At 59.5% G+C, this 15,107-nt stretch overlaps 5 protein-coding genes across 6 annotated transcripts; 2 read left to right on the forward strand and 3 right to left on the reverse strand.

The window, feature by feature from the left end:
• Positions 1–1,585: 1,585 nt before the first annotated feature.
• On the reverse strand, positions 1,586–4,930 carry JDV02_003720 (Flavin-containing monooxygenase). 2 transcript variants are annotated; one of them, XM_047984882.1, is made up of 7 exons: positions 4,562–4,930; positions 4,321–4,452; positions 4,156–4,184; positions 3,973–4,003; positions 3,394–3,736; positions 2,987–3,113; positions 1,586–2,871 (listed from the first exon to the last, which is right to left on the reverse strand). In XM_047984882.1, exons 1-7 carry the CDS (start codon positions 4,596–4,598, stop codon positions 1,894–1,896), a joined length of 1,677 nt encoding a protein of 558 aa, XP_047840857.1. In that variant the 5' UTR covers positions 4,599–4,930; the 3' UTR covers positions 1,586–1,893. The 2 variants fall into 2 exon arrangements, with proteins under 2 accessions (XP_047840857.1, XP_047840858.1); XM_047984883.1 differs by lacking the exons at positions 3,973–4,003; positions 4,156–4,184; positions 4,321–4,452; positions 4,562–4,930 and having other exon boundaries at positions 3,394–3,959.
• A 506-nt stretch (positions 4,931–5,436) lies between these two features.
• Positions 5,437–6,204, reverse strand: JDV02_003721 (uncharacterized protein; the record flags this gene model as incomplete). Its single annotated transcript, XM_047984884.1, has 1 exon — positions 5,437–6,204. One exon carries the CDS (start codon positions 6,202–6,204, stop codon positions 5,437–5,439), a length of 768 nt encoding a protein of 255 aa, XP_047840859.1.
• A 353-nt stretch (positions 6,205–6,557) lies between these two features.
• Positions 6,558–6,836, reverse strand: JDV02_003722 (uncharacterized protein; the record flags this gene model as incomplete). The annotated part of the gene is made up of 1 exon (XM_047984885.1): positions 6,558–6,836. One exon carries the CDS (start codon positions 6,834–6,836, stop codon positions 6,558–6,560), a length of 279 nt encoding a protein of 92 aa, XP_047840860.1.
• Positions 6,837–8,171: 1,335 nt separating this feature from the next.
• Positions 8,172–8,852, forward strand: JDV02_003723 (uncharacterized protein; the record flags this gene model as incomplete). Its single annotated transcript, XM_047984886.1, has 1 exon — positions 8,172–8,852. One exon carries the CDS (start codon positions 8,172–8,174, stop codon positions 8,850–8,852), a length of 681 nt encoding a protein of 226 aa, XP_047840861.1.
• Positions 8,853–12,785: 3,933 nt separating this feature from the next.
• On the forward strand, positions 12,786–14,908 carry MCA1_3 (Ca(2+)-dependent cysteine protease; the record flags this gene model as incomplete). The annotated part of the gene is made up of 7 exons (XM_047984887.1): positions 12,786–12,889; positions 12,980–13,088; positions 13,185–13,272; positions 13,335–13,721; positions 13,778–14,216; positions 14,646–14,815; positions 14,883–14,908. 7 exons carry the CDS (start codon positions 12,786–12,788, stop codon positions 14,906–14,908), a joined length of 1,323 nt encoding a protein of 440 aa, XP_047840862.1.
• Between the last annotated feature and the right edge of the window lie 199 nt (positions 14,909–15,107).

The following is a 15,107-nucleotide window of genomic DNA, read 5'->3' on the forward strand; positions in this document are numbered from 1 at the left end:
CTGGAGCGCCTGCCGCCGTTCCCTCGAGCAGCTCAACACAAACACCGACAACATTGCAGACCTCGAGCGGTCCTTCTTCAACTTCAGGAAGCGCAGCTGACGGAGCGGCAGCACCAATTTCGACGGGCAGGGTCAGTCCTGGCCCCTCTACAACAGTAGATCCTTTCTCCGATAATCGACCCCACGACAATAACAACCCATCAGGCGACCGTCCTGGAGGGACCGGCAACCATAGAGGCGGCGACTCAGGCATAGTACCTCCTGCCAACAATTCCACCTCTTCATCCGGAGGACTGTCAAAACCTAGCATCATTGGCATATCCGTCGGTGGCTTCGCGGCTCTAGTACTCGTTGCTCTCCTGATATGGGCATGGCGGAAGAGGGCAGCTAAGAAGCGTAGGCAAAGTGAGAACGTACAGATAGCCGACCACCCCTATCGGGACGCCAGAGAGAAGACGGCGGCGCGAGGTCGGGGCTTCGGATCACCAGCCGCGCGGTTGCCACAACCTGGCCAGTCGCTCACTGCGGCGGCGCGCGCGCCAGCTCAAAACTTCCAGCCCGAAGGCCGCCATTCGATGTTGGGCCTGTTCGCGGGCCCGGATTCGTGGCCGTGGCCGGCACGTCCTGTCAACAATTCGAGTGCCCAAACACTGCCGGGGGAGGGCAACGACCGGCTGATGACAACAAACAACCATCTAGATGTCGGTGCCAATCTGGACTTCGACCTCCAAGGCTCCGCAAGCTTTGATCCGTTTTCTGATGCCCACGAGGCCGCTGCAACGCAGGCCTACGCATCAACGCAGCCTCCTCAGGCGGGACCGTCAGACAACCCGTTTTCTGACTCTGCTGCGATTCTGGGGCCGTCGGTGCATCGTCGAAGCAAGAGCAGGAAAGGATCAGTTACATATGCACCCACAATCCCACCGCGCGCAGGCGGTCGTTCGCTCAACGCTGCAGCGGGGGGCTCCCAGCATCCCCCTCCCCCTCCCCCAACATCTCGTCCACACTCCACACATCGAGGGTCTACCCAGAGCGCGGAGTCGTTTTCCGAACGGCGCAACAAGTTTCGGTCTGACCCGTTCGATCTGGAGCTGCAGGGTGGCATAATGCCATCAGCAACGGCGGTAGCACAGATGCCACGCTACACAGCCGCCAGCTCCTTGTACAGTACGCAGACGCCCCATGAAAGCCCGCCGTCGTCACAATACACGAGCGGAGTGAGCGCCAGCGACATGTATGATGCCGGCACCGTGGGCATCGAGCCGGGACGCAGAAGTGCCGACAGCCCGACGCTCGCAGATATGCCGCCACCTCCACCCCCGAGAGCCAGGACACGCCGGCCAGGAGTACAGCAGCCCGAGGTTACCTCTCCCGGTATGACCGTGGGTCAGGCGTTGTAAAACCATTTTGCAGATTCTAAGTACGATACGGTGCTTCACAGCTGGGGTTATGGTAGTGGGTGAGCTGGGACGGGACTTATCGTCGACATCGTGCTATATCACATGCTCAGAACATGACGAAATGGAAATAATGATGTCGACGTGGCGTTTGGTTATCCCTGCGCATGTGAAGTAGACTATCAAAGCACTCACTCCGTGGAGCAATACCTATTTACGAGATTTTATTGTCCCATCTACAAGGTACCCGTGTCGATCACGAACCGTAGTCTGTAAAGGCTCGCATGCCACCTCTTGAGGCAGACGGGTGTGCGTAGGCACAGGACACGGGAGTTCGAGACAGTGCTACATTGGCGTACAATAGCGGCTGCAGATGCTCAGGCACCCTCGAAAAAAATCTATAGGGTGATTTCCCGCGTTGCAAGCCATGATCGTTCAAGATATTCGAGCCATAAGAGCAACCATTGCGCCTAATTCTGGGGCCACCTTGTCAATATTACGGCGACTTTCCGTTGATGCGAAATATCTCCTCTCTAGCCCCTTCCCAAGCCCTCCTCTTGCCCGTCTCGAACAACCTGTACATGTGTGGACTGGATATGCCATCCATGAGGAGGCCGCACAGGCGTCTATCGCGCAGCCAAAAGGACCAGCCCGCGGGGCCGTAGCCGAGGCGCGGCAGCACGCCCGTGCCAGCGACCTCGTCGGCCCACGCGGTCCACTCGTCGCCGTCGATCCAGCCGGGGATGACGGACCCGGCGCCGTCCTGGGCGAGGCGCACGAGACGGGCCTGCTGGGCGTCCACGCTGGCGGCCATGACGGCGCGGGGGGGCAGGGCGGCCTCGCCGGCCCAGACCCTGGCCAGGGCCATGGACGCCAGGTCGTAGACCAGGAAGGCCGGGTTGGTGAAGGCGATGCAGCCCATGAAGGCCAGGCTGTGCGGCAGGTCGAGCGAGAAGAGGTTGCGGTAGAGGCGGGGCAGGCGGCGGCCGTTGGAACCCGCGGCGGCGGCCCAGCCCGCTGGCTGCTCGCGCGTCGGGTCGTGCTCGCCGGCGAGGGCGTAGTCGGCCTGGTAGCCGGTGCAGAAGACGATGGCGTCGAGGTCGTCGATGCGTCGGCCGTCGGCCAGGAGCACGGCGCGGGGTCCCTCGACTTGTCGAAGGGCGCGGACCAGGCTGGCACGACCGGCGAGGACCTCGTGGAAGATGGAGTCGGAGACGAGGGGCGGGGCGCGGGTGGGCAGCGGCGCGTTGGCGAGGTCGAGGGCGACGGCGCTCGGAATCCGAGGTCGTTGCGAGTCTGTGTCGATGCCGTCGTCCTTGTTGGGCAAGCCCCTGAGGTGGATGGCGGTGAGGGAGCGACGCATCATGGCGTCGGAGGCGGCGACGGGCAGAAAAGCCTTGGCGGCGCGCAGGACGAGCGCCTTGCGGTGGTTGAAGCCGTGGTCGAGGGGCTTACCGTCGACGACTCGCGGGAGCTACACGCGCAGAGGGAAGGGTTCAGTTCAGCCAACGGCCCCTTTTTGCGGAAGGGGAAAACTCAACAAGGTGGGAAGGGGGAGCAGACGGAGGCGCTCGTCAAAAGGCACTCACGATAAAGGCATCGTGGCGGCGCGCGACGTAGACATGCTTGGCGTGGCCGGCGAGCGTAGTGGCCGTGTCGACGGCGGAGTTGGAGAAGCCGACGATGAGGACCGTCTTGCCCTGGAACGAGGCGGGTCTGAAGTTCCGTCGCCGTGCCCAGCCGCGCGCGAGGAGGCGAGGCGGACGAAAGTCAGTAAGTCTTCACTCACGTTGCGAGCACCACATAGAGTGCAGACGCAGATAGATACACACACAGGGGTACATGGGGGAAGGGACGGACGGGCAAAGGGGGCATACGGGGGGTAAACGTAATGGAAGAGGGGGAGAATGTGAATATCTGGAAAGGAAGGGAAGACGAGGAGGAGGAGGTGAGAGACTGATGAAAAGGGGGGGTGGGTGTGATTTAAGAAACTCGCCTCTTATAACCACTACTGTGCAGCACCTCGCCTTCGAAATGCTCCATGCCCTCGACGTACGGCATGACGGGCATCTTGTTGATGCCCGTGGCGAATACGACCTTGTCGAACCACCACTCCTCCGTCGTCGTCTCCTTACTAGTAGTCTTGACACCGCTCGCAGCGGCGCATCCTCCTCCTCCCGTCGCCGTCGCCGTCTCGACCCTCCACTTCCCGGACGCCTCGTCGCGCTCAACGGCCAGGACCTCGGTTCCCAGGCGCATGCGCGGGCCGAGGCCAAAGTGCGCCGCGTAGTCCCACAGGTACTGCTGAACGTGGCGTGCTTCGGGATGCGTGGGCGTGCCTGTCTCCTCGTGTCCGTGAACGTGCCGCGACGCATGTTAGTTAGTCAGTCTTCTGTCAACGAAGCCATCTCGTCAAGATCACCGTATTTGTCTTTGTCCACATCGCCGTCGCCTGTCGTCGTTGCTCGTCACCACAGAAGAGAAAGAGGGAGAGAGAGATACAAAAAGAAAGGCGACGAACTGCCGTACGAGCGGAGCTGGGGGAAGCAGGAAAAGGGGGGGGGGGGGTACTCGCCTTTGGAAAAGGGAAAGTCGGTAAAGCAACCCTGCGTAGACGTCGTTGCGTCAGTCTCCCGCGGCTTATCAGATCAGATATGAATGAGGTCCATTTCCCCAATGAATACTACGCAAAGCCGCACCCGCACCCGCGCCCGCGCTGCTGGGAAGATAATGATGACCCTCGTCGTTCGTCACTTACGCGCTCCTTGGAGATGTTCGACACGGTGCCTGGTACGTTGTAAGCCGCCCGTTCTTCTTCTTCTTCCGCACAGACAACGGGGTTTCTGCTGCCATTGCCACGCGCAAAGAACAAGGCAGAGAGAGAGAAAGACCGGGAAAAAAAGAAGAGCAAGGGCCGTCTCACTCTCGAGCACCGTCGTCTCATCGCCCTCGCCCTTAAAGTTCCACAACCCGCCCACGACATGAGCCCGTTCGAAGCCCGTCGCGTCGAGGCCCTTCTCGGCCAGATTCTTGAGCGTGACGAGACCCAGCGCTCCTGTGTGTGATCCCGCGCTTGGGGGATCAGATTTACGCGAACCATGATGAGACACGGGGGGGGGCTGTGACGGCAGGGGGAACCGCCGCCCGCTGTTGGTGTTGCTCACCGAGGCCAACGACTGCCACCGTGGCGGGCATCGACATGATTGATGGTGATAATGATGATGATGTGGTGGTGGTGGTGGTGGTGGTGATGGCGATGCGCCGTGCAAGGCTGCTGTTCCTCTGTTTGTAGGTAAAAAGGTATATACTAAGCGCGAAAACGGAGGTGTGTGTCCTGAATCACCGCGCGGCAGGCAACAAAGATGCCGGGAGGGCAGAAGGCTGATGTGACTGCGACCGGAAAGAGATGGTTCGAGTCCTTACTATCAGATGTCAGGGTGCAAGCCCGGCGGAGCTGCATATATACCCAAGTACCTCGCCAGCCTACATAAGTCGCACATGCCATGCAAAGCACCCCATCCGATGGTCAGCCGCACCCCCAAGACAAGGCGATGCCTCGTTGCGCGGGCCTCGTCGCATCAAGAGGGGCAGGCACCCGGGGTTGCACAGGCGAACCACGGTCTGATCTGGCACGATAAACGAAAGCCACGGGCGCTTGGGGAAATAGTTTCGCTACGCCATCGCCAGCGCGCATCTCGGACTCCCTGCTCTGACTAGCTGCGTCAAGGCACGACCTTCGCTACGCCTCTGCCACCGACAGCAAGTGTGCCCGTCTTCTCAATCTATCGATGCCGGAACGCCCGTTGCCGCATTGCCTCGTGCGATCACACTATGCGCCGGCTCGCGAGCTGCGCGCCAGAGGCCCCAGTCCGCCCACCAAGGTTGCCGTCGCGGATCTACATCGGAGACCGTCCTTGAGACCCAATATCCGTCGATCGCCGAACGAGCAAGTAGGCGACCGTGCATCGGTTTTAGCCATGTCCTGCCTCCATATGTTCGCATCTTCTCTCAGCCTACCCCCCATGTCTCCTGGCCGAACTCAGTCCGCCAACTGGGTATAATGCGAAACTTGCCAGCACAGCAAGTCTCTGGTCGCAATGGCATCCTCGACGCTATCATGACCTTGGCCCTTTACCTGGATGATTCTGTTAAGCCGATCAAGGGTCAAGGCCTTGAGCGAAAGCCCTCCTTCAGCTTGCGGCGCCGTCTTCCCTTCGTTGTCATTGCTTGCCTCAAGAGAAACGCCACCATCTTCACTATCGCGCTCACCATGGTTGACTTGCGTTGCCTGCATTGCCTTGGTGGCCTCTGCCATCTCTCGTTCCATCCGCCGCCTTTTCATTTCGACCATCAATGTGTCTATTATCACCGTGTGAATCCAGCGCAGGGAAGTCAAGTCCGACTGGGCGCCATGGCCAACTACAATAGTCTTTGGGTCGACAAATCGCCATATCGCCTCTCTGGCCGCTTGACGACCGTCAAGACAGGTGCGGCGCCGGCGGGCGTTTTCCATCATTTGCCGAGTGATGCCAGAGTAGCGCGTGTTATAATGGGCCATCGGGACGTTCGGCGACACGAGCTTGTCGAGGAGCACTTCACGAGTGAAGAAGTCGATGACCGAGACGCGTATCAGTTCCGACTCACCCGAGGCCGCATTGCCCATCTCGCAGTCAATGACGACGGCAGTCGCCGGGCGTGTAGCACGTGAAGCTGCAGGGGTAGCGAAGAACTCCCAGTTCTCCTCCAGCTCGCCGCCACGGTAGGCACGTGGCGTGTGGTTCTCATGGCTAGTGCAGGGTTTCGCCATGATGGCCTGGTTACAGCAAGTCCATTTCTACCATGGGCCGAGTCAGCTATCCCATAGAGACTATCAAGAGCAGGCGACGTTATGGACGCGTTACCCTGTAAGCGACCTTGCCAGGATGGAACGTGCAGCGGGCGCTCGTCATTTTGTCCTCCTCTGGCAACGCATCTTGGCTGGTCGCGTTCTTGCTGCTGTCGTAATGAGTGTCAGAGCGGCGAGCTGAGGCGTGCGTGCTGAAATTCTTTGCGCCATTCTTCGCATGCTGGGCCACTGGACCATCACGGCCAGCAAACGAGGCAACCTGTCTTGTGGCCTGCAACCTGTCCCGGCCTTTGAGAACTGCCGCGAGACCAACATCAGTCAAGACTGAGACATGAGGAAGTGGGGATAGCACCGTTACCCTTGGAGCAGGACACGCAGCGCTTCTTCTTTGCCAGCTCCTGTGGCGAGAGCTGGTGAACTACGTAGCCCGCCTTGGCCAACTGATCTGGGCTATGGACCAGCTGGCGTAGGCGCTGCTCGTAGTCTTGCGAGAAGGCAAGCGGGCCTTGCTCCGGTTCCGTGTGCATGGTTGTTGCGAGCGGGCCCAGGGTGTGCGACGGGCGGACAGCAGTGCTGGGCTCGTGCCCGGACATGGCGGGTTCCGTTGAAGTGAGACTACCTGCCTACCTCGGGCGGCGACGTCTCGAGCAACGTGACAATATTACTGGGCGGTGGCGAGCCTAGCAAGTGCAGCGTATGCCGAAAGAAATATCGACGGTGTCATGTGGCGGGGTTGATGGTGGAGAATACGTAGAGGGTCGAGAGCCTGCGATGGAGAAGTGCGATTTGGAAGGTTTGCGGCCTGAGGCGCAGGCGCGAGGCGAGGCGTGCGATACCCCGAGGTAGGTAAGTACCTAACTAATGGGTGGCAGGTGCGAGCGAACCGCCTGCCAGCTGCCCTGCCGTGCGACTACACGAGGAGGATGGAAAGTGTGGGCAATTTTCGATGTGTGGCGGCCCCGAGATAGGATGCACCAGCCCAGCCTGCCAACCAGCCTTGCCCCAACCTTCCACCGGCCCCCAGCGCAGCTCTCGACGACGACACTCGTCGGGCCCGTTGATGCGACGACGAGATGCGACGAGATGCAATTTGATACGATGCGATGCAATGCGACGCGACGCGACGCAATGCTATGCTATGCTATGCTACGAAGTACGAGATGCTGTGTCAATGCAAGGCCAGTCAATCGGCAGGAGAAATTGAGCAAGCCGAGGCACCCAGCAGCGGCGCAGGATGGCTTCGGAAAAGAAAGAAGAAAGCACCCAAGAGAAAGAAAAAAAACCTTGTGCCGCGCCCGCGCCTAATGCACACGCTGCAGGGTGATGCCACGTAGGTAAGGTCGTTTTGCGGGCGTGCCGTGTTACCTACCCAGTACGAAGTACTCTTGCCAAGTACTTTTTTGCGGTGTACGCGGGCGTGCAACGCATCCATCCATGTACGGTACGGACTCATGCACCACAAGGGTGGGCAGTCGGTATACTGTAGATTATCATCGTGTGCCTGCGTGCCGTTGCGATCAATACGCATGCAACAGTCCCTCTCAGGGTTCTGGGGTAGCGGCCGGCGGCGACGGCGGCGACAGCTCGTCCGCGTCCGACGTCGTCGTCGGAGGTGCCTCAGTCGCGATGCTGATTATCGCGGCGCGCGTGGGAAACGGCGAGCGAGCGAAACGTAGTGACAAAGGTAGTAGTCTAACAAGGCGGGCGTGTAAAAGCTACTAACCTAGGCATAAAGGCAAAGCCTTACGCCGTAAGCGGCCTTTACCGGGTAGGGGCTCAAACGTCGCAGTATTAGATAATAGCAAAAGGGCGCGCGACGACAAGCGCAAGACATTGCTGACGCTATTCAAGAATGTGCCACTGCATTCTGCTGCGAAGCGCATCGACAACGGAGGACGCAACACGCCTTGTTGCCCTCCCTGCCAACCATGCCGCCAGACGTCGACAGACTCGTGTCCGAGGTGACAGTGCCCGACTCGACGCTCACGCCGGACCGTTCCACCACCCCTCACACCGCGGCGCCCAAGCCCGACGACATCACCATAGGCTTCGCGCCGCCGCCGGCCTCCCGGGACGTCGACTTGACCGCGCGCGTGGCGGCCCTCGTAAACAAGGTCTACTTCGACGCCGAGGCCGGCATCTTCCACGACGGCTACCACAGGACCAGCAGCGCCGAGATTGCGCAGTTTATCCAGGACCAACACCTCGTCCTCGCGCGGCTCAATCATCATGGCGCTTCACCTTCGGCCGGGGCTGGAGACGTCATTGGGTGCGTCTACGTCAAGACATTGTCGCCCACGCTCGGCGACTTCGGCATGCTGGCCCTGGACGAGACGTATCGCGGGGGTGGGCTGGGGCGAGACCTGGTGCGCTTCGCCGAGGGCCACTGCCGCCGCATCGGTTGCACCAAGATGCAGCTTGAGTTGCTCGTGCCAACCACTTTCGAGCACGCTCTCAAGACGCGAATGCAAGCTTGGTATCTGCGCATGGGCTATCGCATCGTCAAGTTAGGCAGCTTCCAGGACGAATACCCGGCGTTGGCGCCGCTTCTGACTGGGCCGGCCGACTACAAGATATTCGAGAAGGACCTGACGCCGGGCACTCCGTAGCAAGGGCAATTGATCCACTTACTTTTTCCATGTGCTCGACGTTCACGAACCTCTCTGCCTTTCCTTGCTTATTCCCCCCCCTTCGAGACATGTCTACAAAGTATATGTTGCCAGACGCCGCCACCGCCATCACCACCGAGGCGCCGCCGACGGAGCGCGGCGTGCGATAGACGGTCACGTCTATTGTACCAAGCGTGGCACTGCTCGCGCCTCCTACGGAAATATACGTCGTGAGCATGCGGCTGGCCAATAATTCTGCCGGCCGAAATTCCCCCAACAAGAAGTCGGGCCCGAATCGTCGACGAGGCTGCCGCCGTGTAGCCAGCATCGGCACCAACATCGTCATAGCTGAAGCCTTGCCGGCGCCCCCCGTTGCCAAGAGCGGCAAAGGCACGGATCGGTACTACGCTGCTGTGCCACGGTCTGGCGATGGTCGTTCATCAGGGGGTTCCTGGGGGCGCGTGGACCGCAGTGCATGACGATTGGCTTGGCCGCTGTGGAGACTTTCAGCTTCGGCCTTGCCGCCCTGCCCTTTCCCAGCAGCAGAAAGCAATTGGGCTTGCATGAGTGGTGGCAGTGGAAAGTGAGTGTTGTCAGGTTTTGGTTTGGTTTGGCTGGCAATGGAGGCGGGCGTGTGTTGGACGCGCTAGTCTCGCGGCCGTCAACGTCTTTTCTCGGCAAGTAGCGCGCCTCGCCTCGGGCCAACGACTCGACCGACGAACTGGTTCAGTTTGCGCTGGGCAGGGCCTGGCGCTGTGTCAGACACCTTTCTGGATGCACGCCAGCCTGCGTACGTACTGTACGTACGAAGTACTAACTACTAAAGGCAAGCATGTCGGCAAGGCTAGTACCTGTCGTGCGTACGTTAGTACCTCTGGTAAATAAGGTTAGTGCCTGCCAGTAGTACTAATGCGTACCTACTAAAAGACAGACGGACAAACAGCCGAGCTGCAACGGCGGCAGAGGCATGGATGTTGTGCCGCCGCTCTACGACTTCACCCGCTGTCGATGGCACCAGCAGCGGTATTCGTTGCAGAGACAACAGTTTGTGTGAGCGTCGAGGTCAGGTCAACCTCGGTCGATGCGTGTACCTACGCTACACGTACGTCCTCTGGAGGTCACACAGCGCGAGCAGCGGAGTCTGCGCGACGCGGGGTCATCTCCGCTCCATGTCTACCGAGACAGGGAGGGCTCGGCCGACGGCAATGACGATGTGACGTGACATGATGTATGTACGCACGTAGAGTGTAGAGTGTATTTCGCCCGCATATCGCGTGCTCCTCGAGGTTGGGCCACGGGCATGGCATGGCAAGAAAACTCTTCAGGGCCGCTGCTGCTGCTGCATGCATGCAGGTCTCTCCGTTGCGCTCCACCGTCGAGACAAAGACAAAGCGGTGCTCGTCCGTTCCGCGACTGACATGCATGCCTCGTGGCCGCGCCGGGCGGGCACGACCGGCTGGGTCCCCATGCGGATGCAAGGTGACGGGATCATACTACGTAGGTACTCGACGACAATGACGGCAGAGGTCGAAAGGGTGGAGAGAGACGTGAAAGAGAGTGAAGGGAGAGAGCCCTGAGGCGCAGGCCAAACCTTGGGGGCGGGTGGCTGCGCACCGCCACGACACGGCGCGCTCGGGGTGCCCGGCCAAGGCCCCTGTCAACCTGAACGCGCTGGCGGGGAGCGCCCACTGTGGCGGATCCTCGGCAGCCTTAGTACTAATGGAACCAGCTAGGTCCCTACAGAGGGCACAGATGGATCCCCAATCCACGGACGCCCAGCTCGCGGAAGCATGGCATCCATGGAACCCAAGCCACGCAGAAACTGGCACCGATTCGTCTCTGGCCTATCTCTGGTCGTGGCCTCGGGACCCCGGAGCCTCTCCATACACATTCGTTGGCACGGGGCCTGGTCCCCTACTGTGGCTTAGAGACACCAGACGATCGGACTGAGAGCCGATGCGTGCAGCATCGTGCATGCGTTAGCGAGCGGACGGGAAGCCATGGCGTCCAGCTCGACGACGGAGGCGCAATGCCTTGCGATGGGACGCGCGACCGTTAAGATGGATAAAAATAAGTCTTGGCTAGCAACTACTAGTAGCAAAGAAGGAGAGTGAGGCCATTGCGAACACTTGCAGCTGCAATAATGTACGCGAGGGGGGGGCCGAGCGGGTGGCTGTAATGACGCCTACCTTGCGAATGTCGAAATGCGTCACATGCCGGAGGAGCTGGGGAAGCAGAGACAACGCGGGCATCCTGCCACTGCCGCGTGACTGACTGCACGGTGCCCGATGCCTGACTGACTTGACCGGAGGTCAGGAAAGGTGTGTGTGTGTTTGTGTTTTAGGTACACTGTTTGGGTATGGGAAAGTAAGTACCTACGTATCTACCTTCTGGCTGCAGAGGCTGGACGGCCTTGTCGGTATTTGGCGCTCACTACAACATGCCAGAGTAAACCGGCCGGCCGTGCAGTGCGTGCAACGCAACGCAACTATCCTCGCGCGGCGGCAGCCTCTAGTAAATCTTCTTTCTTCTACTCTCGCGTTTTTACTTGTTCTGGTCGCTTGCTCTCCATTGCTTGTACATGAGAGCATACGCAAAGGCGTCCCGAATTGGCAGCATTTGTTCAACGGCGCATCGATCGCGGGCTGGCCTTTCTTCTATGCTTGCATGGCACACCCCTCCCCTCCAACCGGCCGGACAGGCTTGCCTGTCTGTGTTGCTGCTCCCGCCCGCAAGAATCGAGGTGCATCGGGTGAGACATGATATTGAACCCCCCCGACCTAGACGGCCGGACCCCTGCACCGGCGGCACACTCTTCCATCCCATATCCCAACCCAGGGCACCAGCAGCAGGAGCAGCACCACACCAGGTACTAACGTTACTACCTTGGTACTGCCAGAACCCAACCTCGCCAGCAATACGGCCAGCGAACAACCTCTACTGGAAGCACCAAACTTCCATCACCTCATCCGCACGCCCAGCACGCCCCAGGCGCCAGAGGCTCAGCACAGCACAACACAGGAGGGCCCCGACGCTCGGTCAAGCGCCCCACGCCCCCCCCCCCTCCCCCCAAGGCGGGACCGCCAGCCCGCCCGATCCAGAATGGAAGCCACGACCCCTCGCGCCAGCCTTCGTCATTACCCGACCCTTACCACATCTGGGTCGCGCTCCCCCTCCATCTCAACGGCCCAATTCCAGAGCTGCAGCACACCACAGCAAATCTTCTCCTCCTCCCCTCGCTGCCTCCGAACCGCTTCCTCCACCACCACCACCACCACGACGCAACACACACACCCTCCGGGGCATATCGCAGCATCGCACCCACGCATGAGTTCCTGGAGCGGCCGTCTTCTCGCCTTCCCCGTCGCCTGGCGCCCTGCAGACGTCACTTTACCCACACCCCCCTCCCCTGCTTTGGTGCAAGGGTGTTCCGTCCATCTCGGCTTTCTCTTGCCAGCAAGCCCTCCCCGATAGCTCCGGCTGACCGCTTTCGCGCGTGGCATCCCGAAGCCTAATAAGGCTGGGCTGGACTGGGCTGGACGGGTTGGTCGTCTCATTGTCTGTCGCAAGCGCTCTTGCACTTGCAACATTTGCTCCACCTGCATCAACCGCGCTTGAGGCTGCTGTCCCTTCCTAGCCGAGCTCGGGCCTTCATCAACAGTCGACATCATCAACACTTCCACACAGGCCTCCGGTTCGCGACGCCTCTATAAAGTATCTCTTCACCGCGCCGTATCGTTCCCACTGGCCCAGACAGGTCAAGTGCGCCTGCCCGCTGTCCCGGACGTGCCCACTCGCAACGAGGTACTTGTCTACGAGCCCACGCGTCTACGTCTTCGTCGCGTCTCATTCGTCCCGCCATCCGGTGGACTGGCTTGCCACGACGGGCCTTGAACAACGTCAACATCGGTTTTTCAACCGACCGAGCCTGACATGTCAGCCTACCCTGGCTATGGCGGCGGTGGTGGCGGAAGTGGAGGTTACGCGCCCCCGCAGCAGCAACAGCAGCACCAGCAGTATCAGGGCAACTACTACCAGTGAGCTCGACCTTCCCGACCCAAGAGCAGTACCTTGCCATGCCATGCCATGGTGACGAACAACATCTAACTGCCATCTCTCATATCCAGACAGCCGCCCCAGCAGGGTTACAACGGTTATCCCGCCCAAGGCCATACATCTCCTCAGCCCACCTACAACTATCACCAACATCCTCCTCAGCAACACTACACATATCAGGTATGACTGATCCGTCCCAGGAAGGAGCCAGCCCAGATTGCAGCTCTGCATGTGACTCTACCGGCAGCCCTGTATAGCTGACACGCCCAACTTTAGCAATCTCCTCAGCAGCAGTACAGCGGGCATGCCCCGTTCAGCCACCCACCGCCTCCGCAGCCCAGTTTCAACTCCAGGCCGACCTCCGGTGAGATACATCGTTGGAAAAGATATGTCCAGTCCGAGGTGTGCTGATTTGCTGCTCCTCAGGCATGCCTGCCCCGCAACATAGTCCGTATCCGCAAGGGCGACTGGTTGGACCGCCACCACCCCCCGCCGAACCCCAGCACTTCGGCCACGGCGCGCCGCAGGGCTACGCGTTCCGCTATTCCAACTGCACAGGTCGCAGGAAAGCGCTGTTGATTGGCATCAACTACTTTGGCCAGCGCGGCCAGCTTCGAGGCTGCATCAACGATGTGCGGAATATGACTGCATATCTCGTTGAGCATTTTGGCTATAAGCGGGAGGACATGGTCATCTTGACCGACGATCAACAGAACCCCATGAGTCAACCTACCAAGCAAAACATTTTGCGCGCTATGCATTGGCTGGTCAAAGATGCCCGGCCGAACGATTCCCTATTCTTCCACTACTCCGGTACCGTCTCCCAACGCGGGCCCTTATTTATACGCACTGCTGACCGTGAATATCAGGGCACGGCGGGCAGACTAAAGACCTGGATGGCGATGAACCAGACGGCTACGATGAAGTCATTTACCCTGTGGATTTCCGGCAAACCGGACACATCACCGATGACGAGATGCATAGGATCATGGTACGGCCCTTGCAAGGGGGCGTGAGACTGACAGCCATCTTTGATTCCTGCCACTCGGGTACCGCCCTGGATCTCCCATACATTTACTCGACACAAGGTATCCTCAAAGAGCCCAACCTCGCCAAAGAAGCAGGCCAGGGGCTGCTTGGCGTTATTTCTTCTTACAGCCAGGGCGATCTTGGCGGCGTCGCCAACAACATCATGAGCTTCTTCAAGAAGGCAACCAGCGGCGAAGAGGCCCACAGTCGTGCTCTGGCAACTAAGACATCCCCCGCCGATGTCATCATGCTTTCTGGCAGCAAGGACGATCAAACATCGTACGTCTACCGCTCCCCATACTATCCTTGTTTTCCTGCACAGCAAATCATATCACAACAAGCTGCATCGCTTCAGGGGTACATGTTGCCTGTCTGGTTATGAGTCGTGGAATTGTGTCTCTACCGCGGCGCAAGACGTTCACGGCGATTGGTGCAAGTGCGCCGGGTCCATACTGGACTGAGAGGCGGCCCACAGGCTGGGCCTGGTTGAATCATGACGTCTATGCCCCCTTCTTTATCCCTTCTTTGTACTTAGTTGGTGCGCCTTGGGTGTCAAGTACAACTTCTCAGTTGTAGCTTGGCACTCAAGGCGACGGGTTACGTTGGGACACCTTGCGTTTTAGGAGCAATGCTGCTCTCTACCTACCCCTCACCGCCATTGCCACGAACCCTCAACTGTGCATGGATTGTGCTGACCAAATGTTACAGTGCCGATGCTACTATTGCCTCGCAAGCCACTGGTGCCATGTCCTGGGCATTCGTTACCGCTTTGAAGAAGAACCCTCAGCAAAGCTACGTCCAGCTACTCAACAGCATTCGCGACGAGCTGGCCACCAAATACACTCAGAAGCCGCAGCTATCTTGCAGCCATCCTCTCAGTAAGTCTGGACCGAACGTCGGCCACAGTGTCGTCCTCGTCGAAATGTTTTTCTAACCCTGGATTAGATACGAACCTGCTATTCGTAATGTGAGCCACAAGCTCGCTGAGCAGTAGCATCGGTAGCTATGGGCACGTACGTATTTAGCACAGTGACGTAGTGGACGCCGGCGATACGTCTCCCATCGAGATGTAATTTTCTTACACGGGTTGGCGTATATGACGTGGAGTAAGGTGTTGGATATCCCGGAGCTGGACGTAGCAGCTTGTGGATCACGGCTAGGAGATAGGGT

This window comes from Purpureocillium takamizusanense, chromosome 3 (assembly GCF_022605165.1).
Source record: "Purpureocillium takamizusanense chromosome 3, complete sequence".
NCBI lineage: Eukaryota > Fungi > Ascomycota > Sordariomycetes > Hypocreales > Ophiocordycipitaceae > Purpureocillium > Purpureocillium takamizusanense.